The following is a 27,673-nucleotide window of genomic DNA, read 5'->3' as shown; positions in this document are numbered from 1 at the left end:
TATATCATATATATGCGTAGATCTATCATATATATATACACGTCTACTTTTATTATAAAATTTATTAACACTAAAAGATTTGTGACACAAAGTTTACAAATAATCAGATATATGATACTGTTTTATAAAATGTGTATATTCAACTGATTCTCACAGAATGTTTTTTGATTTTTGCCAAAGTCTTGAGTCTGCAGCCAACTGAGAGTTGCAACCAATACACAAATATAACATAATGTTACCCACAGACAACTCAGTCAACCTGGAAGAAAACCCTCCAGGGGGTTGTCACTGAGGGTTTCACTGGGTCCTCACCCCAGGGTAGTGAAGATTTTGTGCCACATGATCAAGGGCTTGGATCATTGTGGTCTTTTGTGTTTCCAAAGACAATTACCACAATATTTCCCTTACCACATGCACTGTTGTGATATTATCTTGCCACTTCCATCGAAAGGTGAATGTTGTATCTCCTCCCCATGAATCTGAGCTGACCCTGTCATCATTGTGATCAATAGAATATGGCAGAAATGACGCAGCTCCAGCCTTTGCCTCTTGGAGTGCTTCTTCTTAGAACTCAGTCACCACGCTGTGAGGAAGCCCAAGTAGCCACGTGGAGAGGTCAATATAGAGGAGAGTTCAGGTCCCCTCCTGATAGGCCCAGCTGAGCTCCTAGCTTGCAGCCAGCATCAACCCCCAGCCATGTGAGGGAGGTCATGTTGAACCCTGCAGCCATCCCAGTATCCCAACACCATGTAAAGCAGAAACACCACAAGTGCAACCCACAGCCTTGTCATAATAAATGGTTGTTGGTAACTCGAACTAAGTTTTAGAGTGGTTTGTTATACGGCAATAGATAACCTGAACAACTGTCCAAATGAGGACTTGGTTTAAAAATGTATTTTAATGATAAGAACAAATACATACATATATTATGCTTAAATGCCGAAATGTGTTACCATCTGTATAGTTTGCTTTTCCTGGCAGTCTTTTTGGTTCTGTTTTCCTATTTTGCTTGGTTTCCTTTTCTCCTTCCCACACATCACATCCTATGCCCCCAAATCAAGTTGATTCTGGATATTTATGCAAGTATTTATTAATGTGTACAGACACATATAAAGAGGGTTTTATTGGGAGGGGGGATCACTGTGTTATAAAAACGACTCCGTGGTTCTATATTTTGCTTTCTTATTTGACAATTCTTTGTGAAAATTCCTCCAAATCCCCTATAGAGCTCCAATTCATTCTTTTAAATAGTTGCATAAAATTCCACAGCATGGCCATTCCATATTAATCAACCATTCTCAGGGGTGTGCTGGAGCCAGCACATACTGGCTGGTGAAAGCCTACTGTTAATTTTTCAGGAATTTTGTGAGTCAGTTGTTAAATGCAGTCAATAAAAAAATTAAATTACACAAACTTCCAATTAAGTACATTTTATTAAAAACAAAGGTAATGCATATTCAGAGTAATCACATCCTAATTATCTTACCTCATTTTACTATTATTGATGCTCCTAGGGTGACTTACATTTATTACAAAATACTATATAATGGCATGCTTCTGTGCATCTCTCTCCAAGACTGCTCAGGGGCGTCATATAGGTAGTTTAAAATTGGCCTTGGTGGAACTACATACACCATGGGAATTGGCAAACAATGCACATCAGGGCCAGATTGATTGTTGTGTTGATTGTCTAGACTTAGGCAAGTGATGGAGAAAATGTTAATGATGCAAATTCAGCTTTAAAGTGAATTTAAAGCTATTGTATTGTGGAGCAAGGACAGGTGAGGAGTTTGAATTATTAAATAAGTTGGTTGAGAGGGGTTGCATGGAGAAGGTAAGCACAGCGGTAAAGGAGGTGAGGGAGTGAGCCCAGCAAATATCTGAGACAAGAGCTTCTGAGCAGAAGGAACTGTAAGTGCAAAGGCCCTGGGGCAGGTGTGTGCCTGGCAGGTTGGAGGAACGGGAAGGGGGACAGTGTGGCTGGAGCCCAGTGAACAGGAGAAAGTGAAGAGGTGGCGGAATGCAGAAGGAGCAATAGGAGGGGATGTTAGAGAAGATGCAGGAAGCCAGTCAAATTATCTGGGGCTTTGCAGAATCTGGGAAGGATGCTGGCTTGCATTTCAGGTGAAAAGGAGAAGCCTTGGCAAGGTTTGAGCAGAGGAGCAGCATAATCTGGCTACCGTGTAAAGGCTTCTTCTGACTGCAGTGCTGAGAACAAAATTACAGAGGCAAGGATGAAAGTGGCTTGCACTAGGATGGAAAAGGAGTGGGGTGGAGAGAAGCCATCAGATCCCGGATGCACTGGGGCCATGGAATGACAATTTCCTGACAGATTGGATGTAGAGTGCAGGAGAAAAAGGAAGCATGGATAAACACAGGCTCCTGGCCCAAGTCACGGGGAAGACAGGGCAGCCACCAACCCAGACAGGGAGGTGGGAGGAGATGAGGAGTTCAGTGTTGGACGTGTTGAATGTGAGCAGAGGTGTCTTTGACATCCACACTGAAAACCTAGTTGGAGGTCAGGAGTCAGGACAGAGGTCCAGGCTGGAGGCGTAAATGGGAGTCATTGGCATCTGGAGGGCATTTAAAACCCCAAGGCAGGATGAGATCAGTAAGGGAATGAGAGGGTAATAAAACAAGACACAGTAAGGACTGAGCTCCAGAACTCCCCAACACGTTCAAGGTCAAGGACACAAAATAGAGCCAGCAAGGGAGTGAGGAGGAACTACCAGAGACGTGGGAGCGAGGCTGACAGCAGCAGAGTCCAGGCAGCCAGGTGAGGAGAGGGCAGCAAGGAGGAGAGAGACCAGCCGGCAGAGTCAGACTCAGTGGGTGGCTCAGACAGCCGACATCTGCCAGCCGACCCTGGGTTTTGGGTTCGGGGTCACTGCTGACTTCATTAAGCCTAGGGAATCCACAGGGTCAAGAGTGTGCTGGAGCGGGGTGTTCAAGAAAGATGGGAGGAGTTTCGTTCCTTCAAAGAGCTTTGCTATCCAGAGGGGTAAAGAAACATGGAAGTGGTTAGGTGCCGTGGCTCACGCCTGTAATCCCAACGCAGGCAGATCACCTGAGGTCAGGAGTTTGAGACCAGCCTGGACAACATGGTGAAACCCCATCTCTACTAAAAATACAAAAATAGCCGGGCATGGTGACACATGCCTGTAATTCCAGCTACTTGGGAGGCTGAGGCAGGAGAATCGCTTGAACCCAGGAGGCTGAAGTTGCAGTGAGCTGAGATCGTGCCACTGCGCTCCAGCCTGGGCTACAGAGCAAGACTCCATTTAAAAACAAACAAACAAACAAACAAAATATGAAAGTGGAGGGCAGGAGTAGAGATCAAGACTGTTTTTGAAGATGGAGGAACAATCAGGGTACAGTGACTCTCGCCTGTAAACCTAGCACTTTGGGAGGCTGAGGCGGGAAGGATTGCTTGAGACCAGGAGTTTAAGACCAGTCTGGTCAACCTAAGGAGACCCCAGTTTCTACAAAAATTGTAAAAATTAGCCTGATGTGGTGTTGCATGCCTGTAGTCCCAGGAATTCCAGGCGGTGGTGAGCTGTGATCGGACCACTGTACTCCAGCCTGGGCAACAAAGTGAGACCCCATTTCAAAAAATAAAATAAAATAAAATAAGATGGAGAAACAGCGGATGCATGAATGCTGATGCTAGGAATGGAGCACCTGTGGCAGGGCACAAAACAGATGGACTGCTCCCTGGGGAAGCCCGGGCTTTGATGGGGCCTCCTCCAGTCCATGGCACATGTTTAGCTCTTCCCCACCCCCGCACGCCCATCCCCAGAGGAGAACGAGCCCTGTGCCTCGCTCCGATGTGGCCCCGTTGGGAGCGGCACATGTTCTTTTAAAAGAACATCCCAACTGCAGTTGGACGTCCCACTTTCCCATGAATCACCCCAGAAAATAACTGAGCAGCTGGCAAATATTCAAGCCAAACCCCCAGTGCGGGAGGCAGCAAGACGTGACATGAACAAGGAGTGTGAAGGATGAGCCTGAGAGGCAGGGACAGACGGGCTCTTGTTAGAAATATCTATTTGTGGCTCCCCAGTCTAATTTCTGAATATGATAACGAATAAATATTGGCCTTTCCTTCCAAAGTCTTTTCTATCTGGGTGGCTCAGCCAAATAGATGCTGCCACCTTTTGTTTTCTAGAACTGTTGAGAGACTGGGGCTCAGAGAGAAGAAAGGCATCCCCCAGGGTCTCAGGGCAAGATGGTAGCAGGGAAGGGAACACTGAATGACCAGAGACCCTGAGAAGGATCTGTGTTTGCCCTAAGCTTGAACTCTACCTCCTGTGTTTGTCTCTCTAATGCACCCTCTGAGTGTCATCAAACTGCTGCTTAAATACCACCAATGGCGGGGAACTCACTATCACCAAGTGGTCCATGCCATCGTTAGTCGCTTCAGAATGTCAGAAAGTTCCTTTATTTGACAAACTTCTTTCTTGAATTCCTGTAATGTGTTGAGCACTTTTCTAGACGTGGGATGTCGTGAATTGGTCCCTTCAGGGTCCCTGCCGTCAGTGGAGAAACAAACAGGAACCTACACCCAGCAGCGCAGGGAAGAGGCGGAGGAGATTCCAGCTCCTGCTTACGCAGTGCGGAGGACACAAGGCCACAGGAGAGGGCGATGGGGCTTTTCGCATTAGTTGACATTGAATAGTGTCAACTAAGCTGACAGCTGGGTGACAGGAAGGAGCTCTATGTGTGGGTACAAGTGACAGCAGCATTCTTAACAGAGGGACGGGACTCAGGAGGGAATTCCCAGAGGTGGGCAGGCACCTTTGACATTCTCGCTGGGGAAGAGTCAGTCCCAGGATCAAAAACTGGAGGGCCGGACGCGGCGGCTCATGCCTGTAATCCCAGCACTTTGGGAGGCCAAAGCGGGTGGGTGGATCACTTGGGTGTCAGGAGTTCAAGACAAGCCTGGTCAATATAGGGAAACCCCGTCTCTACTAAAAACACAAAAATTAGCCAGGCATGGTGGCGCATGCCTGTAATCCCAGCTACTCGGAAGGCTGAGGCACAAGAATTGCTTGAACCTGGGAGGTGGAGATTGCAGTGAATGGAGATCGTGCCATTGCACTCCAGCCTGGGCAACACAGTGAGACTCCGTCTAAAAAAACAAACAAACAAAAAAACTGGAGTAAGGCAACTGGGCACTTGGTCGCAGGGTACAGGCCACCTGTCTAGGTGTGCATCACCCTTGAGCAGCCTCTCCCCCAGGTCACCTCCCCACCTTCCCCACCCCCACCAACTCTAGGTCTTCTGGCCTACCCGTCTGCTCTGAGTAGTGCTGGGAGGAGAGTCTGGGTGGGCTTGGGATCACAGAGGGCAGAAACGTTGAGGAGGCTTTTGAGGTCACAGTGGCCCACTGCTATGGTTTGAATATTTGTGCTCTTCAAAATTTATGTAAAACGTAATTGCCAATTTGGCAGTGTTGAGAAGTGGAGCCTTTAGAGGTGACTGGCTCATGAGGGTTCTGCCTTTGTGAATGAAAGGTTAATCCATTCACAGATAAGTAGTTTAGTAGATGAATGGGCTAATGGACTAATGGGTTATGACAAGAGTGGCACTAGTGGCTTTACACAAGATGCGAGAGAGATCTGAGCCAGCATGCTGAGCCCCTCACCATGTGATGCCCTGTGCCACCTTGGGACTCTTGCAGAGAGTCCCCACCAGCAAGAAGGTCCTCACCAGATGCGGTGCCTTGACCTTGGACTTTTCACCCTCCGTACCTGTAAGAAGTAATTTGCTTTTCCTTATTAAAAACCCAGTTTCAGGTATTATGTTACAAGCAACAAAAAATGGACTAAGACACCCACAGAGAAGGGGCCGAGTTGGGGCACCGGGTCTGGCTGCTCCCAGACCTGTGGAGGCCCTGAGGCCCCGGGCTTATTGTGCTTGCCAGACTATGAGGCAGCTGCTCCTGGGACTGAGGCCCCTCTGGCTCCTTCCCCTCAGCCACTGGCCCCCCTCTGCTGGGCCCCTGTGCCAGCTTCCGTCACCCAGGGGGCAGCCCTGCAGAGACCTCATCAAGGAAAACTCCATCCCTCAGTTCTCTGAGGTTGCAGTGAACTGCACAGTGTTCCCAAAATGACACATCTGCATCCTAACCCCAGGAGCTGTGAATGTGACCTTATTTGGATATGGGGCTTTTGCAGATGTGATTAAGACAAAGCTCGACCTAAATCTACTGACTGGCATCCTCATGAGAGAAAGGAGAGGGAGGTTTGAGACACTCAGACACAGAAGGCACCCAGAGGGAAGGCCACGTGACATTGCAGGCAGAGAGGGGAGGGATGCAGCCACAAGCCAAGGAATGCCAAGAGCTTCCAGGACCCATTGGAGGCTGGGCAAGAGGGGCCCGGAGCAGACTCACCCTCAGAGCCTCCAGAAGGAACCAACCTTGCCGACACCTAGATTTCGGATGCTGGGCTCCAGAACTGTGAGAGAAGACATTGCTGTTGATTTAGGCCACCCAGCTTGTGGTCATATGTTATGGTAACCCTGAGCTAACTCACAGAAGGATCAAAACCACTCAGGTGAGGGGCACTCCATAAATATGAGTGGGATGCACAGATGAGAGGCTGGTCCTGGAGTGGGGTACCCCCACCTCATACCTTCTTTAACACTGCAAGGTCACGGCCACTCTCAGCATCTGGCTCCAGTTCCTGAATCCCGCCCTGGCCCCGGGACATCCCATTAAACTCCCCCCTTCCCCCCCCCCACACCACCTCCACCCCGCCCAGTTCAGCCAGGCTGTGGCTGTGAGCTGGCGGCTCTGGGCTCCTGTGGAATGAATGTGCAGGAACTCAAATACTACTTGCAAACTGCCAGGAGCGGCCTTGATGCAAACGCATCGGTGCGCCTCCACCTCCACAGCAAGTGACCCCAGTGAGATGTGTCCTCGAATGGAGGGTAGTTTTGCTTGAAGCTGATGTTTCTTATATGTAATTTTATTCTTATCGATAGAAGCAGCTTGTAAAATGTGTAGCTACATGTGTTTAAAGGCTTTTACACTGTGTAAAATTTTTCCTAAAATTAGATTCACAAATCAGGGGGTGGGGGAAGTCTTTTGTCAGACGCGTCCCCGCTCCAGCTGGTCATGGTGCCTGCCGCTCCGGCCTCTCCCCATGCCTGCCAGGGTGGAGCTCCCTGCTGGCGCCTGGAAGGGAAAAGGCCCAGGACCTTCCCAGTGCCCTCCTCCCGGCTCCCTCCGGACAGGCCACATTGTCCTAGGAGTTGCTCTGAGACAGAAGCTGTGCCCTTAGGAAAGCTGCATTTGAAACATGTTCTGTCTTCACTCAGGAGAGGATCTGAGCTGCCTGCCCAGCAGGGAACAGCTCTGCACAGCCAGCTGCTCACAGAGCCTGCATGAGGTCCCATCCCCTGCTGGGTCATCCATCATTTGCTTTCCGCAGCCCCCTCTCCTTGGTGGTCCTCGGCTCTCACATCTCAAACCCCACAAGGCTCTTGAGGCCACAGTGGCCCACTGATCCCCTTTAAAACTCATGTGAAACTTAATCGCCAATTTGGCAGTGTTGAGAGGTGGAGCCTTTTTTTCTTTTCTTTTTTTTTTTTTTTTTGAGACGGAGTTTTGCTCTTGTTGCTCAGGCTGGAGTGCAGTGGCGCCATCTCGGCTCACCAAAACCTCTGCCTCCCAGGTTCAAGCGATTCTCCTGTTTCAGCCTCCTGAGTAGCTGGGATTACAGGTGTGCGCCACCATGCCTGGCTAATTTTGTATATTTTTAGTAGAGGCGGAGTTTCTCCATGTTGGTCAGGCTGGTCTCAAACTCCCCAACCTCAGGTGATCCGTGCCCGGCCAAGAGAAGTGGAGCCTTTAACAGGTGATTGGGGCCGGGTGCGGTGGCGCATGCCTGTAATCCTAGCACTTTGGGGGGCCAAGGCGGTGGATCACTTGAGGATAGAAGTTCAAAGCCAGCCTGGCCAACATGGCGAAACTCCGTCTCTACTAAAAATACAAAACAATTAGCCAGGTGTGGTGGCAGACGCCTGTAATCCCAGCTAGTCGGAGGCCGAGGCAGGAGAATTGCTTGAACCAGGGAAGCGGAGGTTGCAGTGAGCTGAGATCACGCCATTGCACTCCAGCCTGGGTGACAGAGCAAGACTACATCTCAAAAAAAAAAAAGAAAAAAAAAAAAGAGGTGATTGGATTGTGAGGGTTCTGCCCTCGTGAATGGGTTAATCCATTCACAGATTAGAAGCTTAATAGATGAATGGGCTAATGAATTAATGGGTTATGACGAGAGTGGCACTAGTGGCTTTATACAAGAAGGAAGAGAGACCTGAGCCAGCACACTGAGCCCCTCACCATGCGATGCCCTGTGCCACCTCGGGACTCTGCAGAGGACAAGGCAGCTGTGAGTGCCTCCATCATAAAGCACGGTGAGGCCAGGGAGTATGACCACTCCTGGGACACTCAGAGCCCTGCTCTCACACCCTGAGAAGCCCACGGCACACAGGGAGGCCACTTGTGCCCCCTTGCTCCATTGGCAGCACCAGCCAAGTCCACCTGGGACCCGAGGTGGGAGTGAACCCCCGCCCCAGGATGAGTTCAGCCCCAGGATCCGGTCACCTCCTGCCTGTCCAGCCTTCCCACCTGAGGCCCCAGAAACTGGGGAGGGGAGCTGAGACCCCCGCCGGCCCCTGGCCAGATTCCTCAACCAGAGAGGCCAGGAACATGGCAAGACCCAAAACCATGGTTCTCTCATGCGTGGAGGTTTATCAGGCCGCTGGAGGAAACTGGAAGGCAGGAAAGACGGGAAGCTGTTATGGTTGGCATCAGAATCCTCACCCCCACACCCCCACAATGAGGAAGGCTCCCTGGGGCAGGGGCCACGCAGGGAAAGCATGAGCAGGGGTTTGAACGCGGCCGTCTGTGCGCAGCTGCTACCTTGCTAGAGAGCAGCTTGGGTGATTAGACCTGCAGGATCCCCCAACTGTGAGAAGGCAGGTCAGGTCTGGAGCAGGAACGCGGGGGGCTCCATTGGAAAGAAGTTGCCGAGTGTCCCAGCCCTGGGGGTCTCAGAGCACAGCTTTTCTGGAGCAACCCCATTTCAATAGCTCCAGGTCCAGGTCCAGGCATTACGGGGTGCAAAACTTCTACCATTTGTCATTTTAACTAAAGAAACACAAAGATATTTTCCTCTTACCAGGTATATAGAAACGACACCATGGGGGCCAGGCGAGGTGGCTCACACCTGTAATCCCAGCACTTTGGGAGGCCGAGGCAGGCGGATCACCTGAGGTCAGGAATTCAAGCCCAGCCTAGCCAACACGGTGAAACCCCATCTCCACTAAAAATACAAAAACTAGCCAGGTGTGGCGGCGGGAGCTTGTAATCCCAGCTACACAGGAGGCTGAGGCAGGAGAATCGCTTGAACCCAGGAGGCGAAGGTCGCAGTGATTCGAGACCATGCCGCTGCACATGCATGACTGGGGCCCTCCCAGTACCTTGGAAGCTGCCGTGTGAGGGAGGGAGGAGCTCTGAGGTTGCCCCAGCTCCTAGGAAGTCCACTCTGCTCTTTAGGGATCCTGCCCCTTGCTCCGGAAACCATCACCACATCACACCTGGCCCACTGTCACAGCACCACAGAACCCTGTTGTCAGCTGCTCCCAGGGAAATACGGCCAGAGATGTGTGTGCGTTGCGGGTGGTCGGTGGGGCGGTTGCTTCTGAGAAGCCCAGAACTGGGAGGGTGATGCCCTGGAATCTCAAGGTCGCAGCCTCCTGCCCTAAAAGGAAGGGGGAGACCCAAGCTGTGAGTGGGGAAGGCCTTGTCCTCTCAGAGTCAGTCTGCCTGTACCCCCAGATGAGTTAGACGTGTGATTAGGTTTGAGCGGCATCATGAGAATAGTATGACCGACGCTTTCTACGCGACCCAGGGACTCTGGTCTTACCCTTGGTCCCAATGACATCCTACCTGTCCCCAGGAGCTCCTAAATGGTGAATGGACATCAGCTGATGGGCCCTGTCTGACCACCACAGCCCAGATTTTGACAGCCAGAGCAGACAGGACAGGGCATAGGGTCTGTGCCCAAGGTGGCCTGAACAAGGCACCTGGCCCTGGGTGCGGAACCCAACCCATTAGGAGCACCCCATTCTCCCCTGCACATTGGAGGCCGGAACCCTGTGCAGACTCCCCAGAAGGTGGTTCCTCCCTCTGCTGACACCCCTCTCTATGGGGATTCACTGCCTCTAAGGCCATGGATGCCATTCTTGCCCATTAGAAAGCTCTGTCTGGCCAGGCACAGTAGTTCACACCTGTAGTCCCAGCACTTCAGGAAGCTGAGGCAGGAGGATCACTTGAGGCCAGGGGTTCGAGACCAACCTGGACAACATAGTGTATCCCCATCTCTAAAAAAATTTAAAAATTAGCTGGGCATGGTAGCATATGCCTGTTGTCCCAGCTACTTGGGAGGCAGAGGTGAGAGGATTGCTTGAGCCCAGGAGGTTGAGGCTGCAGTGAACCATGTTCTCACCACTGCACTCCAGCCTGAAAAACAGAGCAAGACCCTGTCAAAAAAAAAAAAAAAAAAAAAAAAATCCGCTCTGCCTGATGCTGATGTAGAATGTGCCTGCTGCGCCGGGTCAGCTGGGGCCTCTGCCTCCCGCAGGTGAGCCCACAGGGAAGCTGAGTCTCCGTCTTAGGCTGTGGGCTCCCTCACACCTGTTTCTTACCTCCCTCAGCCCCTGGGGCTCAGGCTGTTTCCTTCTTCCAGAACAGCTACCCCAGCCCACTCTGCCCTCCAGCAGAGTCAGGACCAGCTCTTCCGGAAGATTTCATCTCCCAGTACACCCCACACTAATTGTGTCCTTGAGAAGAAAGCACCAAAGCCTTTTCTGGCTGGTGTATACAGTTGTCCCTTAGTATCCTGGTGATTGGTTCCAGGACGCCCCGAGGATACTAAAATCCACAAATGCTCAAGTCGTTGATATAAAATGACCTAGTATTTGCATATAACCTACACACATCCTCCCGTGTACTTATACATCATCTCTAGATTACTTATAATCCTGATACAATGTAAATGCTATGTAAACAGTATACTATATTTTTAAATTTGTATTATTATTTTTTGTGTGTGTGGAGACAGAGTCTCATTCTGTCACCAGGCTGGAGTGCAGTGGCATGATCTTGGCTCACTGCAACCTCCGCCTCCTGAGTTCAAGTGATTCTCCTGCCTCAGCCTCCCGAGTAGCTGGAATTACAGGCATGCCGCACCATACCCAGCTAATTTTTGTATTTTTAGTAGAGACAGGGTTTCACCATGTTGGCCAGGTTGGTCTCAAACTCCTGACCTCAAGTGATCCACCTGCCTCGGCTTCCCCAAATGCTGGGATTACAGGCATGAGCCACCGTGCCCTGCCTTTCTTCTGTATATTCTTGATCCAAGGTTGTTGAATCTGAAGATGTGGAACCCGCAGACATCGAAGGCTGACTGTACCAACGTGATGGAGAAGACTATCTATAGATAAATTCAACCCCTCCCCCACTGTCTGGCTGGTTCAGGGGCGGGGCTGGGCTGGGAGACAGAGCTAGGCACGGGGAGGGCTTTCCTGAATGGAGGAGGATGGTGGAAGAGCAGATGCCTCCATGTGGGGACTCGAAATGGAGAGGGAGGATTTTAAAGATACTTTTTGCTGCTTATTAAAAATCTACTATATGCTACCAGAGAATGCTTCTATTTTCCACAGTATGGCAGACTTAATCGCTGAACAAGAGTCCCACTGCAAAGCAACGGAAAATATAATGTATATGTATATATGTATATGAATGTATTTTATATGTGCATATATAGAGAGATCTATAATGTATGTGTTAAAATGCACCACACTGAGCAAGAACAAGGAAAACACATACCAGAGAAGTACAAGTGAACGTGAAATCCCAAGAGGTGAGCAGCTGCCAAAGCTGGCTTTGCCTGGGGGACCTCGGCCACGCCTGGTTACCTGATCTTCCTTTGTCATGACCACATATGGCCCTGGGCATGGGAGGAAAGCCAGGGCCCACCCAGCAAGGGAAATCAGGAAACCCGGTGGGGTGCAGTGGCTCACACCTGTAATCCCAGCACTTTGGGAGGCCAAGGTAGGCAGATCACTTGAGGTTGAGTTCGAATCCAGCCTGACCAACATGGTGAAACTCATCTCTACCAAAACACAATAATTAGCTGGGCATGGTGGTGGGCGCCTGTAGTCCCAGCTACTCAGGAGGCTGAGGCAGGAAAGTCACTTGAACCCAGGAGGTGGAAGTTGCAGTGAGCCGAGATCGCACCACTGCACTCCAGCCTGGGCGACAGAGTGAGACTCTGTCTCGAAAAACGATCAGGAAACCCCACATAAAGCTGGTATCCCCCAAAGGACTGTGCTGTCACTATTGGAATAAGATGGGGAAGGAGGGGCTGAAGAAAGGGAAAGCAAGGATACTGGTCTATATCGATCTTGGACATGAGTAAAAAATGAATAAAAACCTTCCCTAAAGAGTCATAACCACCAGCCAGATGGGCTCAGCCAGGGCTCATAACCACAGCCGTAACATGGGTTTTACACTAGCTGTGTGGACCCCAAATCCTTAGGCTAGGATTTTCATATAAAAGAGGCAAATTGGAGTGACCCTACACACCCGGCAGAAGCAGATATGAATAATCTCCGGTGGTTCCCATTTTCAGCCTACGCCTTGAAGAATTCTCCACAATTAATTTGAAAGGACCACAATCAAAACCCACAAAGACCCACAAGGGAAAAAGCACCATGAGCAAGCATCAAGGTAAACAACAGACAGCACAGTGAAGCTGCAAAGGTTTGGATATTAGCGTCATCAGACACAGAACAGAACATAAAGATAATCCATGGAAAGAATTAAAGGAAGGGTTCAAAAATACGAATAATATGAATAAAGAACAGACTACAAAAAGGCCAAGATATTTTGAAAAAGAAGCAAATAAAACTTCTAGAAAGGAAAAATCTAACTGAAATAAAATGAACGATTAAATAGAGTTGATGCAGCTGTTTTAGTCAAGTGCTATAGTGTTTGTACACTGCTGCTGTAACAAACACCAAATGAGTAGGAGTTCAAATATTTCTTGCTCATATACAGTTCAGAATGAGTGTTCCTGACTGGCACGCAGCTCTCCTCCCAGGGTGACTCTGTCTGTGGCTCCAGCATCTCAGCACATGGCTTCCAATCTCACCAGGCTTGTTGGCATCACCAGAGCATCAGGGTATCAGAGTATCAGGTCATGCAGGGGACCGGGTTTGAGGACCAGGCTCAGTAATGTTGTGTTTCACTTGATTCACATTTTATTGACTAGAACTCATTTATATGACCACGCTGGATTGCAAATAAGGCGGGGCATGCAGTCCAGCTGCGTGCCCAGCAGGAAGAGGAGATGGGCTTGGTGAGTGGCCAGGCCATCTGGGCCATGGCTGCTGAAGAAAGGTAGACACCCCAGTCAGTGCTAGCCATGGCCATTGTTTAGCTGATAGCACTTTTCAAAACCCTGCCCACCATTATTGCAGTTCATCCTTAAGATGGATTCCCATCCTGGAGGTTGAACTAAGCAGGCAGGATCGTTCCATTTTACAGATGAGGAAACTCAGGCTCAAAAGGGGCAGGGACCGGTCCAAAACTACATAGCTGCTAAGGGGCCCAGTAAGACTGGAGCCAGGACTTCCCATATCACACTCCTGCCTCTTATTCCAGACAGCCGGGGAAAGGAGACGCATCATGGAGCCACAGGTTCTCCATGTGCCCCTGTGTTTTCAGCTGAGCTGGTGAGCCTACCAGCCCAGCACAGGGGCCGAGAAGATGGGCTCAAGTCAGAGCTGAGCCCCGCTTGAACACTGGCATCCTGGGGTGCTGGGGTGGCCAGCTGGGTGGGCTGCAAGTTAAAGCAGCAGGTCTAGATCTGACTCACCCAGGAGAGTTAAGAGGTCATGTTAGTGGGTCAGTCCACAAGTATTTACCCAGGGCTAGGTGCTGCTGTGGGTCTCCAACAAGCAAAGCCTAGAAGCTGAGACACAAAATCCAGGTAGGACTCACCTGATGAGCTGGCCTTTTAGTGCCTAACTCAGTGCCAGAGACGTGCCAGGCCTCTAACCTCACGTACTTCATGTCACTGCATCCTCACCCGGACCTATGGAGAAGGGCCTTCCAGCACTGTTTTTGTGCCTGTAGTGATGATGACTGTGATGGTGATGGTGATGGTGATGATGATGATGATGATGATGATGATGATGTGATGGTGATGATAGTGACAATAGTAGTGATGATGGTGACAATGATGGTGATGGTGACAATGATGATGGTAGTGATAGTGATGATGCAGTGGTTATGTTGGTGACGGTGTAATGGTGGTAATGGTGACAGTGGTGTAATGGTGGTGATGGTGATGATGATGATGTGATGGTGATGACAGTGACAATGATAATGATGGAGGTGATGACAATGTGATGGTGATGGTGACAGTGGAGGTGATGATGATGACAGTGATAATGAGATGTAATGGTGATGATGGTGACAGTGGTGGTGATGACACCGATGATGTCATCTGACATTTATTGAATGTTATGTGTCCAGCAAACTTCAAGCTCTCCAGACACTCAACTTTTTTAATAGCCCTATAAAGAATAGATTCCTTTTGCCTCCATTTGACATAGAAGGAAACTGAGGCTTAGGGAGGTAAGTGATTTGCCTGGGGTCACAGAGTGAGGTGAGGATGTGCCCAGGATTCACACCCCAGGGTCTAACTCAAGCATCACACTCTAAGCACTGCACCACCCAGCCCCTTCCACCCTGGGCCACACCTCCCCTGGGATAGAGCCTCGGTCTGAGCACTTTTTTTATACCCAGCTCTGTGCCCTGGGCCTGCACACAGTAGGTGGAGAAGTTCTCTTACAAATGATGTGTGCACTGTGATTTTGCACATTTGTAAAAACCCACCTAGGTATTAATGCATCACCTTTCTAGGTAATAATAAACAAACCCATATGAAATGCTTGTGGATAAATAAATGACTTCATGCAATTGTTGGCCAACCCAGCTCCACTGGCTGACTCTTCTTGGAAGAATCATTTCTGGGACATCATCATCTACTTTCTTACCAGCCAGGCCCCTCAGCCCAGTCCCCCACTGACCTAGGGGCCCAGGACATTCCCTGGGCCACACCCCCAGGGGGTGGGGACCCCATGTGTCTCTAGGTCCATGATGCCCCTCTGCTCACCACTGCCCAAGTCTTACAAGGAAAGAAGGCTGGTGGGGCAGGGATGGGGGTTGGGATGGTTTTGGCAGCTTTGATCCATTGCCAGAAGATATGGGGGCAGGAACACACTTTTCTCTAGACAAGCTGTTCGCTTACCAGCTGACTTTGGTAAAAAGAAAAAAAAAAAAAATCCTAGCTCCATCTGTTCCCAGAGCGGAGCTGGTGTGAGTCCTGGGGCTTCCTGCAGCTCAGGCGGCCAGACCCAGTTTCAGACTCCAAGACAGCTGCCCTCTGGATTATTTTGGGAAGCAGCTCAACTCCGAGGCACCCCAGCCTTCGAGGCATTTCCCTTCACTTCGAAGCTGTTTGCACACCCAGCCCAAGCTGCCAGCTCCTTCTCTGGCCCTGGACGCCTTCCTGTTCAGCTTGCTATAATTATCCTGCTTCCAACTTCTGCTGCAACCTCTACTGGAGTCGGATTTCTTGGGATGGAGGAAGAGAGAAAAAGAGCGAAGGCCATGGATAGTGAAATAAGGGGAGGAAAGGGCTCCCTGCTCCTGCCTCGTCTCAGTCTTCTTTGTGGGAACCACTTCTTCCACCCACCCACAGGCACCTGGGGCCCCCAGGCATCCACCTTGTTCCACGGTGAACACTCTTCCCCACTCTCGTCTCAAATAATGTCCCCACTCCATTTCTGAATGACAAGTTCCTGGTGCAGGTGGGATGAGGGCATCTTGGGCAGAGAGAACAGCATCAGAAAGACTTGGAAAGATCACAGAGATGTCAGGGATATAACTGGAAGCAGTGTGGAAAGGTTGAGGCAGGGAAGGAGACAGAACACAATGAGCAGGAGGACCACAAAGCCAGCAGCACCAGAGCACCCAGAGTCCAGAAGCTGCCTGGAGGCTGGGACCTGAGAAGGTTGGAGCAGGATGGTAGTGAGACTGGGTTCCCAGGACAAAAACACTCTGGCGGCTGGTGCAGAGGTGAAGTCAGAGGGACAAGAAAGGGAGGCCAGCTGGAAAGTTCCAGAGTGAGGATTAGGGAACGGGGCAAGTTCTGACTTGGATGTGGTGAGCTTGGGGTGGGTACCCCAGGCAGAGCTATGCCCTGGGAAGTTCAAAATGTGGATTAGGTCAGAAAGTAGAACAGTGGTTGTCCGGGGCTAGGGGAGGAGGATAGGGGTAGTTATTATTTAATGGATGCAGAGTTTCAGTTTTGCAAGATGAAAAGAGTCTTGTGGATGGAGGGTGGTGACGGTTGCATAATAATAGGAATGTACTTAATACTGCTGAATATGCTTAAAAATGGTAAGATGGTACATTTTGTGTTATGTGTATTTTACCACACACAAAAAAAAAAAAGAAAAAAGAAAGAAATGTGGGTCTGGAGCTCAGGGCTAGCGCTGCAGTGGAGACTGGAGAGTGACCCTTAGGGAGGAGAGACAGGAATTTTAGAAGCAGAAGGCATCACCAGGAAAGCTGTTTGGAGTGGGAAGGACCAATACTGAATTTATTTCTGTAGGTACACAAGCTCACTAACATATAACCAACACTACACAAAATGATCAAGAAAGTCTTTTAGGCAGGAAGAAAATAATACCAAATGGAAAACGAAACAGTGAGCACCAGGAATAATAAGTATGTGGGTAAATATAAAAGACTTTCTTCTAATTAAAAAAAAAACTATTTAAAAGGCAATCGATGTGGTTGGATACCATGGCTCATGCCTGTAATCCCAACACACTGGGAGGCCAACGCAAATGGATCACTTGAGGCCAGGAGTTGGAGACCAGCCTGGACAACATAGGAGACCCCATCTCTAAACAAAACAAAACAAAACAAAACAAAAAACCCAAAAAAGTTAGCCAAGTGTGGTGGTGCATGCCTGTAGCCCTAGTAACTCAGGAGGCTGAAGTGGGAGGATCAATTGAGCCTGGGAGGTTGAGGCTGCAGTGAGTACTGCAGTCTGGGTGACAGAGAGAGACTGTATCTCAAAAGGAGACAATTGACATTTTTAAGCAAAAGTAATATATTGTGAAATTTATTCTACAGAAATGAGACACGTGATAATAGGACACAGAAGAGTGAAGTGGAAGTAATATTACTTAAAGGTAGACTGTAATAAGTTAAGATGTTATAATAGATTAAAAGGTGGCCTCCAAAAAGATTTGTCCACATGCTAATGCCCAGAACCTGTGAATGTTAGCTTCTTTGGAAAAAAGGTTTTCGCAGATATAATTAAATTAATGATCTTGAGATTAGATAATCGTGGATTATCTGGGTGGGTCCTAAATCCCATGACAAGTGCCCTTATAAGAGACACACAGAGGAGGGATAGACAGCAAAAGGAGAAAGAAGCAAAGTGACTGTGGAGGTAGATATTAAAGCGATGCACCCACAAGCCCAGAGATGCTGGTAGCCAGAAGCTTGAAGATGCAAGGAACAGCTTTCTCTCTAGAGCCTCCAGAGGGAATGTGGACCTTCCAACACCTTAATTTCAGACATCTGGCTTCCAGAATTGTGGGAGAATAAATTTCTACTGTTTTAAGCCAAAAAGTTTGTGGTAATTCGTTATAGCAACCACAGGACATGAATGCAGATGTGTATATAAAGTCTAGAGCAACCACTAGGAAAAGAAAATAAAGAAATACAGCTGGTAAGCCAATAATGAAAATAAATTCACATAGCTAAAAAGTTCTCAATCCAAAAGAAATAAGAAAAACATATGAACAAGGCAAATAGCAAGATGGCATTAATAATTCCATTAAATGTAAATAGGACTAGAGGTACCTTGAATAGTCAAATTCACAGAGACAGAAAGTAGAATAGTGGTTACCATGGACTGAGGGAGGGGAGAACGGAGAGTTAGTATTTCCTGGGTGCAGAGTCTCAGTTTGGGTTGATGAAAAAGTTCTGGAGATGAACCTACAAAGAACTCAAACAAATTTACAAGAAAAAAACAAACCACCCCATCAAAAAGTGGGCAAAGGATATGAACAGACATTTCTCAAAAGAAGACATTCATACAGCCAACAGACACATGAAAAAATGCTCCTCATCACTGGCCATCAGAGAAATGCAAATCAAAACCACGGTGAGATACCATCTCACACCAGTTAGAACGGCAATCATTAAAAAGTCAGGAAATAACAGGTGCTGGAGAGGATGTAGAGAAATAGGAACACTTTTACACTGTTGGTGGGATTGTAAACTAGTTCAACCAGCGTGGAAAACAGTATGGCGATTCCTCAAGGATCTAGAACTAGAAATACCACATGACCCAGCCATCCCATTACTGGGTATATACCCAAAGGATTATAAATCATGCTGCTATAAAGACACATGCACACGTATGTTTATTGTGGCACTATTCACAATAGCAAAGACTTGGAATCAACCCAAATATCTGTCAGTGACAGACTGGATTAAGAAAATGTGGCACATATACACTGTGGAATACTATGTAGTCATAAAAAAGGATGAGTTCGTGTCCTTTGTAGGGACATGGAAATAGCTGGAAACCATCATTCTCAGCAAACTATCACAAAAACAGAAAACCAAACACCGCATGTTCTCACTCATAGGTGGGAATTGAACAATGAGATCACTTGGACACAGGAAGGGGAACATCACACACCAGGGCCTATTGTGGGGAGGGGTAGGGGGGAGGGATGCCATTGGGAGTTATACCTGATGTAAATGACGAGTTGATGGGTGCAGCACACCAACATGGCACACGTATACATATGTAACAAACCTGCACGTTGTGCACATGTGCCCTAGAACTTAAAGTATAATAAATAAATAAATAAATAAAAATAAAATGGGTTCAATCAGAACTGCAAGGGAAAAAAAAAAGGAAAAGTTCTGGAGATGGATGGAGGTGATGGTTGCACAACAGTATGAATGTACTTAATGCCACTGAATTGTACACTTAAAATGACTAAAATGGTTAACTTTATGCTAGGTATATTTTGCCACAATAAAAAATGTAAGTGGACTAAACCCTCTAATTAAAAGGCAGAGGTTTTGTATAAAAAGACACAGTTATTTGTGTCTATAAGAAACCTACCTTAAATAGACTCGTTTTAAAAGTATAGAAAAAGATACACCATGCTAATACTAACAGATTGAGTGGCTATATTAATATCAGACAAAGCAGATTTCAGAGTAAGAGATATTACAAGGGATAAAGGAGACAAAAGGACACTATAATCTTATATGAGTTATGAAACAAAAATTGATAGCATTGAAAGGGGAAATAGAGAAATATACAGTTACAGTTGAAGATTTTAACACTTCTCTCTTAGTAATTGATAGAAGCAGTAGAGAGAAAATTAGTAAGGATATAAAAGATCTGAAGAACATAATCAACCAACTAACTGACATTTATGAAACATTTTGTCCAACAGCAGCAGAGCACACATTCTTTTTCAAGTGTATACAGAATATTTACCAAGATAGACCATAATCTAGTACATAAAACAAGTCATAATGCATTTTAAATGATTTAAATCATACAAAGTATGTTCTCTGACCACAACAAAACCCAGTGCCAAAAGATAGCTGGAAAAAAAATCCCCAAATATTTGGAAATTATACACTTCTAAATAACCCATGAGTGAAAGAGGAAGTCACATCTGAAATTAGAAGATATTCTGAACTTCATGAAGGTGAAAAACACAACATATTAGTATTTGTGGGATGCAGCTAAAGCTGTTCTTAGAAAAAAAAAATCCAGCATTAAATGTTTATATAAAAGAAGAATGTTCTCAAATCAATGATCTTAGCTCCCCAATATATTTAAGATGTCAGTTTTCCCCAATTTGATCTAAAGAACACAATTCCAGTCAAAATTTCAGCAGGCTTTTGGGCAGAAAATGACAAACTTACTCTAAATTTTATGTAGAAACCAAAAGAATTAAAAAGACCTAGAAGAACCAAAATAATTTTTGAAATGAACAAAATTGGAGGACTTATTTTTGTACTTTTAGTGGAGACATAGTTTCACCATGTTGGCCAGGCTGGTCTCGAACTTCTGACCCCAAGTGATCCACCTGGATTGAGTGAAATTCCATCTCAAAAAAAAAAAAAAAATTGGAGGACTTATACTACCTGCTTTCAAGACTTGTTATAAACCTCCAGTAATCACGACACTATAGTATTGGCATAAAAATACACATATCCACATAAAGATGTAGATTGTGTAGATCAACAGAACAGAATAACACATAATAGAGAGTCCAGAAATTGACCTAAATATATATGGCAAATTGATTTTCTACAAAAGTGCCAAGGTGATATGATGGGGAAAGGAAAATCTTTACATGAATAGTACTGGAACAATTATGCATTTATATATATACACATATATGTATATATGTATACACATACACAGGCAAGAAAAGAAAATTTTAAAAATGACCTATTACCTCACCCCATATACAAAGATTAACTCAAGATGGATCATAGACCTAAATATAGGAGCTCAAATTATAAAACTTCTAGATTAAAAAAAAAGGCAAATGATTTGAACAGACACTTTACCAAAGGTATACAGATGGAAACATACATGAAAAGACGTTGTTATGGACTAAATGTCTGTGTACCCCCAAAATTTACATGTTGAACCTCTAACTCCCAGTGTAGTAGTATTTGCAGGTGGGGCCTCTGGGAGGTGATTAGGGTCAGATCAGGTCACGAGGACGGAGCCTCATGATGGGATTCATTTTCTTATAAGAGGAAGAAACACCAGAGCACTCTGATGCTCTTGTTCTCTTCTCTCTCCCCTTCTCTCTCTCTCTCTCTCTCTTCCCTTGACCTTGTAAGGACGGAAAGAAGGAAGTCATCTGTGTGCCAGGAAGAGAGCCTCACCAGGAGCCAAATCTGCCAGCACCTTGATCTTGAACTTACCAGCCTTCAGAACTGTGAGGAATACATCTCTATGGTATTCTTCAGCCCAAGCTGACTAACACACATACTCAGTACTATTAGTCATTAGGGAAATAAATTTAAAACTACAATGTGATACCATTGTACCCTCCAGAATGGCTAAAATGGAAAAGATGGACAGTACCAAGTGTTGGCGAGGATGTGGAGTAACTAGAACATCTCATACATTGCTGTGAATGGTACATTTACTTTGGAAAACAGTTGGCAGTCTTTTTTTTTTTTTTTTTTTTTTTTTTTTTTTGAAGCAGTCTTGCTCTGTTGCCCAGGCTTGAGTGCAGTGGTGCTATCTCGGCTCATTGCAACTTTACCTCACAGGTTCAAGAGTTTTTATCTGCCTCAGCCTCCCGAGTAGCTGGGATTACAGGTGTGCACCACATCTGGCTAATTTTTGTATTTTTAGTAGAGATGGCGTTTCACCATGTTGGCCAGGCGGGTCTTGAACTCCTGACCTCAGGTGATCTGCCCACCTCAGCCTCCCAAAGTGCTGGGATTATAGACATGCACCACCCCACTCAGCCTAGTTGGCAGTTTCTTATACAGTAAAATATACACTAATATGACCCAGCCACATCAGTCTTAGGTACTTACTCAGGAAAAATGAAAGCATAGGTCCCACGCCAAGACTTGAACATGAATACCAATGCCACTCATAAAAATTAAAACCCCAAAAGAACCCCAAAGGGCCATCAACTGGCAAATGCATACACAAATTGCTGTGTACCCATATAATGGTGCTGTACTAAGGACATGGGTGGTTGATAAAACAAACAATGAAGATACTCTCAATAGCATTACGCTAAGTGAAAGAAATCAGACACAAAAAGCAACATACCATAGGATACAGTTTATAAGAAATTCTAGACAAGGCTAAATGATGGTGACAGAAAGCAGATGAGTGGTCCCCAGGGCCAGGGGCTGGGAGAAGGGGATTGGCTGCAGACAGGTGCAGAAAGTTGCATGGTGATGGGAATGTCCCATGTCTGGATAACGATGGTGGTGGTTACGTTGACTGCATGCATTTGTCAAAACTCATCAAATTGTACACTGCAAACTGGGAAGTTATTCCTCAATAAAGCTACAGAAATTAAATAAGTCACATTTTTTTTTAATTGCTGTCAAATAGAACAAGAGTAAGGATGTGGAACAGCCAGGCAGAGCCAGCCTGCAGTGAGTAGGGCCCAAGCAAGTGAGGACGCAAAGACCCCAAGAAGTGGGGCTGGATTTCAGGCTTTCGGGATGAAGCCAGCTGAAAGAGGTTGAGCCTGTGTCCCCAGAAGCTCAAGGAGAGGACCTGAGGCGCTGGAGGGGGCATCTCAATGGAGGGGGCACCTGAGCAGGTGGAAGGAGCTGGGCTCCAGGTACCTGGTGTGGGAGGATGCACGTTGCCCAGAGGCAGCTGGGGTAGGGTGGGTATCCATGAAGAGGGGTGCATCTGAGTGTTCGCATGGAACCCGCTTATGGGCTTGGGTTTGCCCTGTGAACTGGGAGCTGAGAGGGGCAGGCAGATGGGAGGCTAAGTGAAGGGAAGACCCTTCAAGGCCTCCTCACACCCAGACACCAGCTCTCAGGGCTGACCTGGCGCCACGTCCCTGGCTCCCATCTTGCTCTCGTGAAGGACATCTGCCCAGGCGCCCCTTGTGGGTGTCAGTGATGACCTATCCCCTAACCCCCCTCTAAAGCCCCTCCCCAAGGCCACAGCTGTCAAACTGTGAAAACCCCAGACCCAAAGGCCTCTTCAGGGTCTAAGGAGGAGCAGCAGCCTGGGGCAGTGGTTGCCCTCCCCACCAGCCTCACCCCTCCCTGCCAGTCCCACCCCTCCCCACCAACCTCACTCCTCTCCACCAGCCTCAGCCCCCCTGCCAGCCTCACCCCTCCCCACCAGCCCACCGCTCCCCACCAGCCTCACCCCTCCCCTCCAGTCCCAGCCCTCCCCACCAATCTCACCCCTCCCCGCCAGCCTCCTCCCCTGCTCCCATCAGCCATCAGCTCAGCCCCACTCCGGAAGCCCTGGACCGACTATGTGCAATTCTCCCACGCAACTCTTATGTGCAGAAAACGCCAAGTCTCACTGGAACGAGTGGGAAACCACAGCTCCCGAGGATTGACTGGAGACAACCTGAACCCACCAACCAACCGCGAAGATCATTTCTTTGTGACTTTTGGGCAAAACCCACGAGAGCAGCTGCAGGGCTCAGCCCGGCCTGTGCTGCTTTAACAGTCACTGAATCCACTTCTCCTGGTGGGTGGGAGCGTGGCTATGGAACCATGCTGGCTCCTGCCTTGGAGGGTGACTCTGGGGCCCATCATCCCAAGTGAGAAGAAGGCCAGTGTGGGGACCTGGGCTGGAAAGGTTAGGGTCTGGGGCTGTGGGCCCTGTCCCTGTGAGCCTCCAGCCCCGAGTGATGCCACCTCTCTGGGCTGTCACTAGCCTGGGCCCAGAGGCTGATGTGACCCACACTCACCCCACGGGAGGGAGGCTGTGGGTTTAAGGGCCCTCCACAGGGCCCTGGCAAGTTCCCAGAATCCCTCCCAGAAATACTTTTATTAAAATAAACTGAGCAAGGCCAGGCAGCTCAAAATGATCCACACAAGGGGGTTCAGAGATCATCTGATGATGGAGACAGGAGACAGGGTGGGAGGGAAGCGGGTCACGAATGCACAGGAAACAGCGGGACCGTGGGAGGACCCCCTGCAGCCTCGGGCCCTCCAGCCGAGCTGATAGGCAGGCTCTGGGCTTTGGGGGCAGTGAGGGTCAATTCGGGGCTCCACGGGGCGTACTGTCCCTGTGTGCTTTCTGGGTGTGCTTGCAGAACAGGCCATAGAGCACCCGCAGTGTGCTCTTGGCATCCTTGTTCACGATGTCTGTGGACCAAAGGAGGGCAGGGCAGCTGGTCAGGCCTGGGTGGCAGTGACCGACCATCTCGGTGTGCCCTGCACTGAGGGGTTTCCTGGCATTCAGGATTTCAGTACTAACACCAGGAGAATCCCTGGAAACCAGGACAGCTGGTCACCCCAGGCCTGAGTCCCATGCCCACTGCGTGACCTGCCTCCTCCTCCTGGCCAGTCCTCCCCTGAACCTTCCTGTGATGCCTCCAACACAGCAACTCCTCAAGGTCTGGCTTCTCTGGACAGCCTGTCCCCAGAGACCTTGGTCTCCCCCACGCCAGGACCTCCTCCCCTGGGGCTGCAGTACCCCCTCCCAGGAAACCTTGGCAAGCACCCATTCTCCACCCCTGCCAGGCAAGAGGACTCTGCCAACGCGTGCTTATCCCCCAACGCCCTGCACCCCATTCTGTGGCTCTCGCACGAGGCGGCCACCCAGGGCCGGCCACCATGTGGGCATCTGCCATGCACTCACCTTCAGGGCTGACGGGACAGCTGAGCAGGCCCTCATCCTTCAGCAGCTCCAGCGCCAGGGTGACGTTGTGAAGCTATGATGACAAGGCCCTGTCAGATGTGGGCACAAGCAGCAGCCCCAGGCCAGGCCCTGGGTCCCAAGTGCCAAGCCCTTCCTATTGTCTACGATGTCCATCATGAGCCCAAACTCCCCACAGCCCCCAAGGATGGGGAGCTCACTCCGTCACACAAACAATCCATGCCTCATTCCTCAGCCACTCACAGGCCCCACCCTGAGCAGGTGCTATACCACCTGGGAACACACATGCATCCAGGGGCCACTGCCATTGAAAAAGACAATCACCAAATCACCAGTAGGGATCAGGGTCCTGGTCGAGGTGATGCCTGGTTGTGAGTCCTGCCAGGCAGGGAGAACTACCCAGGGAAAGGAGCAAGAGCCTGGGGTGGCAGATCCCCTTTGAGAACAGCTGTTTCCCAGGGCAAAGCACAGTGAAGAGATTGAGGCTCGGAGGAACCAAGGGGCTCACTGGAGCTCATGAGACAGAAAGTGCTCAAACCAGTCTGCCCACGGGAAGCAGACTGGAGACTGGAGTGGTCCCCACCCAGCTGGCTGTCCTTTCCGCCACCTCTTGCCTAGGGTGCAGTCTCAGAGATGGCCCCCTTTAGAGGTAGAGGGCGCCTGAGCATCAGTCAGGTCCCCCAGGGGTTCATTGCTCAGTTTGGTCCCTGCCTGGGGCCTCCTTTTGCTCATCTGCAAAGTGGGCTTACCACAGTTCCCCTGTGCCTTGCTGTAGGATATGGTGAGAGCGCAGGAGCCCTGCCGGCCCTCCCGCAGTGGGTCCCCTCCCTTCCCATTCTAGCTTCTCCCTTGGGCCTCATCTACAACCAGAGTAGGTCCCAGCCCTTTGCCTTAGGGCAGCAGCCTGGTGTGGGTGAAGAGGGACGAACTCCTGGTTCACTGTGACCTCAAACAGGTCCTCCCTTCTGCCTTAGCCACCAGTAGATACACTAGAGGGGCTGGACATCCCAGCCCACGGGTCAGCCGTGCCTGGTTCCGTTCCCTCCCTATCTGCCTGGCCACAGCAGTCCCACCAGGGCAGGGCAGTTCCCATGACAACCCAGCCAGGGGCCAAGAAGCCAGGTTGGCTGAGCGTTGGATGAGCAAGGCCAGGCAAGACTCATCCAGAATGCCAGCCTGGCCCAGGCCACCCTCAGCCATCTCCTGGAGGGCCCGAGCAAGAGGACTCTTGGGATCTAGCTTGGATATCTGTGCACTGCCACCCCCACCCCTGCCACTAAGTGTCTGACCTCAGACAAGTCACACATCCTGGCTGGGCCTCAGCTGCCTCATCTGTGTCATGCGGATGATGCATCTGTCTGCCTGCCTCTCCAAGGCTGCCATGTGCGTTCAATGTAATGATGGACACAGAATTGAAGCCACAAAGCAAGATTTGAAGGGGAGGATGATGAAGGCACAGGAGCCGGAAGTGGGTTAGCAGAGTCCTTCTCCACTTGGGGACACGAAGATGGAGGGCAGGTCCCAGATGGAAAGGAGTGTATGGGCAGGGTGCCCAGCAGCAGCAGCAAGGCCGCTCCCCTATAGTCAGCCAACAAGGAGAAATGGGCCAGGCACGTTGGCTCATTCCTGTAATCCCAGCACTTTGAGAGGCCAAAGTGGGCAGATCACCTGAGGTCAGGAGTTCAAGACTAGCCTGACCAACATGGTGAAACCTTGTCTCTACTAAAAAATACAAAAATTAGCTGGGTGTGGTGGCACATGCCTATAATCCCAGCTACTTGGGAGGCTGAGGCTGGAGAATTGCTTGAACCCAGGAGGTGGAGGTTGCAGTGAGCCGAGATTGCACCATCACACTCCAGCCTGGGAGACAGAGTGAAACAAAGGCTATCACATGGAGCCAATGCTGCAGCACGCTGCAGGTGCCAATGCGGGGTGAAGCTCTGAGGCTGTCCAGACCAAGATGGACGGGAAGCTCTGAGTGGACAGACCAGAGCATCACCGGAAGTTCCCATCACTGTGTCCCCAGTTCTTCCTCCTAGCCTGGAATATTCTGGGAAACTAGGGTTGCAATTGTTGCTATTGCTCACATTCTTGTTATGAATATTATTTGCAGTTACATGGAGAGTAAAGGTCGGAAGGAGAACAAGACCCTGAGGAACCTGAGGTTCTAGATTCCACACTGTGCTCTCCTGCCTCAAAGCCCCGCCTTTGATATACTCAGTGAGTCAGAATCTCCCAAACTGTGATCTAGGATGGACAGGAAACGGGATATCTGTGGCCAAACATTTTTAGAAACTGATGGATTAAATAAAATAATATGGAAGTCCTTCACTGCAGGACTTATCAGAACCTTGAACGTGTTAGTGGGTCTCATGAACCTTCAAGACTAGACATGTTTCCCCAAGTTATTTATTCATAGAACCCATTTGTCACAGAGCACCTCCTGGGACCAATGTTTTCGAATAACTTTGTTCATTCACTTATTTAAAAAATACTTGTCATCTACTATGTACTAGCCATGCAACTAGTGTCCAAAACAGACCAGACCCCCTGCCCTCATGGAGCTTATGCTTTGGGAGCGGCTATCAACACTAAAAATTATGACATCTGCTTCTTGTCACACTCCTCCTCAATGACACTGAATCCGAACAAAAGATCATCTGCCAGAAGAGCCGACCCTGACTGCAGGGCTATCTCACGATGCTCTGTCCAGAGATTTTTCTTCCATGTGCGGTTTGAGATGAAGATAAAACTACCACCTTCCACGGAGCCGAGAGAAGGTTACAACCCGGGAAGATGCGTGCAAATCCTCCTGGGGAAGAATAATTTAATGTGGAAGGATGCCAAGGATTCCTGGCTCCAGGGATTTGATTTCTGGGAGCAAATGATCCTCTCTCCCCCCATCCTTAACTTCCGTGCCTATAACGAATGACTATCTCACATAAACACCATCCGCAGAGAGGGTCTGAGAATGAGAAATCCAATTTCAGGAGGCTGCTCTGCCAAGATAAAAGCTCCACAGGGGCCCACCTTCAGCAAGGGCTGTGTTCCCGCCCTCCGCAGCTGACGACCTCTCAGCACTTCGATTACACATTCCTGCAGCA

At 48.9% G+C, this 27,673-nt stretch overlaps 1 protein-coding gene across 13 annotated transcripts in view; it reads right to left on the bottom strand.

Moving 5' to 3' along the window:
• Window positions 1-1,405: 1,405 nt before the first annotated feature.
• LOC105464307 (parvin gamma) overlaps window positions 1,406-27,673 on the bottom strand; it is a 48,648-nt gene continuing 22,380 nt past the window's right edge. For 2 of the 13 annotated variants that reach the window (XM_011712073.2, XM_071080711.1), the window contains 2 exons: window positions 24,552-24,624; window positions 21,666-22,681 (listed from right to left, as the gene is read on the bottom strand). In XM_011712073.2, the coding sequence (XP_011710375.2) occupies window positions 22,299-22,681; window positions 24,552-24,624 (456 nt within the window). In that variant the 3' untranslated portion in view covers window positions 21,666-22,298. The other 11 variants (XM_071080715.1, XM_071080717.1, XM_071080712.1 and 8 more) reach the window with 8 other exon arrangements.

This window comes from Macaca nemestrina, chromosome 15, assembly GCF_043159975.1.
Source record: "Macaca nemestrina isolate mMacNem1 chromosome 15, mMacNem.hap1, whole genome shotgun sequence".
NCBI lineage: Eukaryota > Metazoa > Chordata > Mammalia > Primates > Cercopithecidae > Macaca > Macaca nemestrina.
This window is presented reverse-complemented; position numbering and strand designations above follow the sequence as displayed.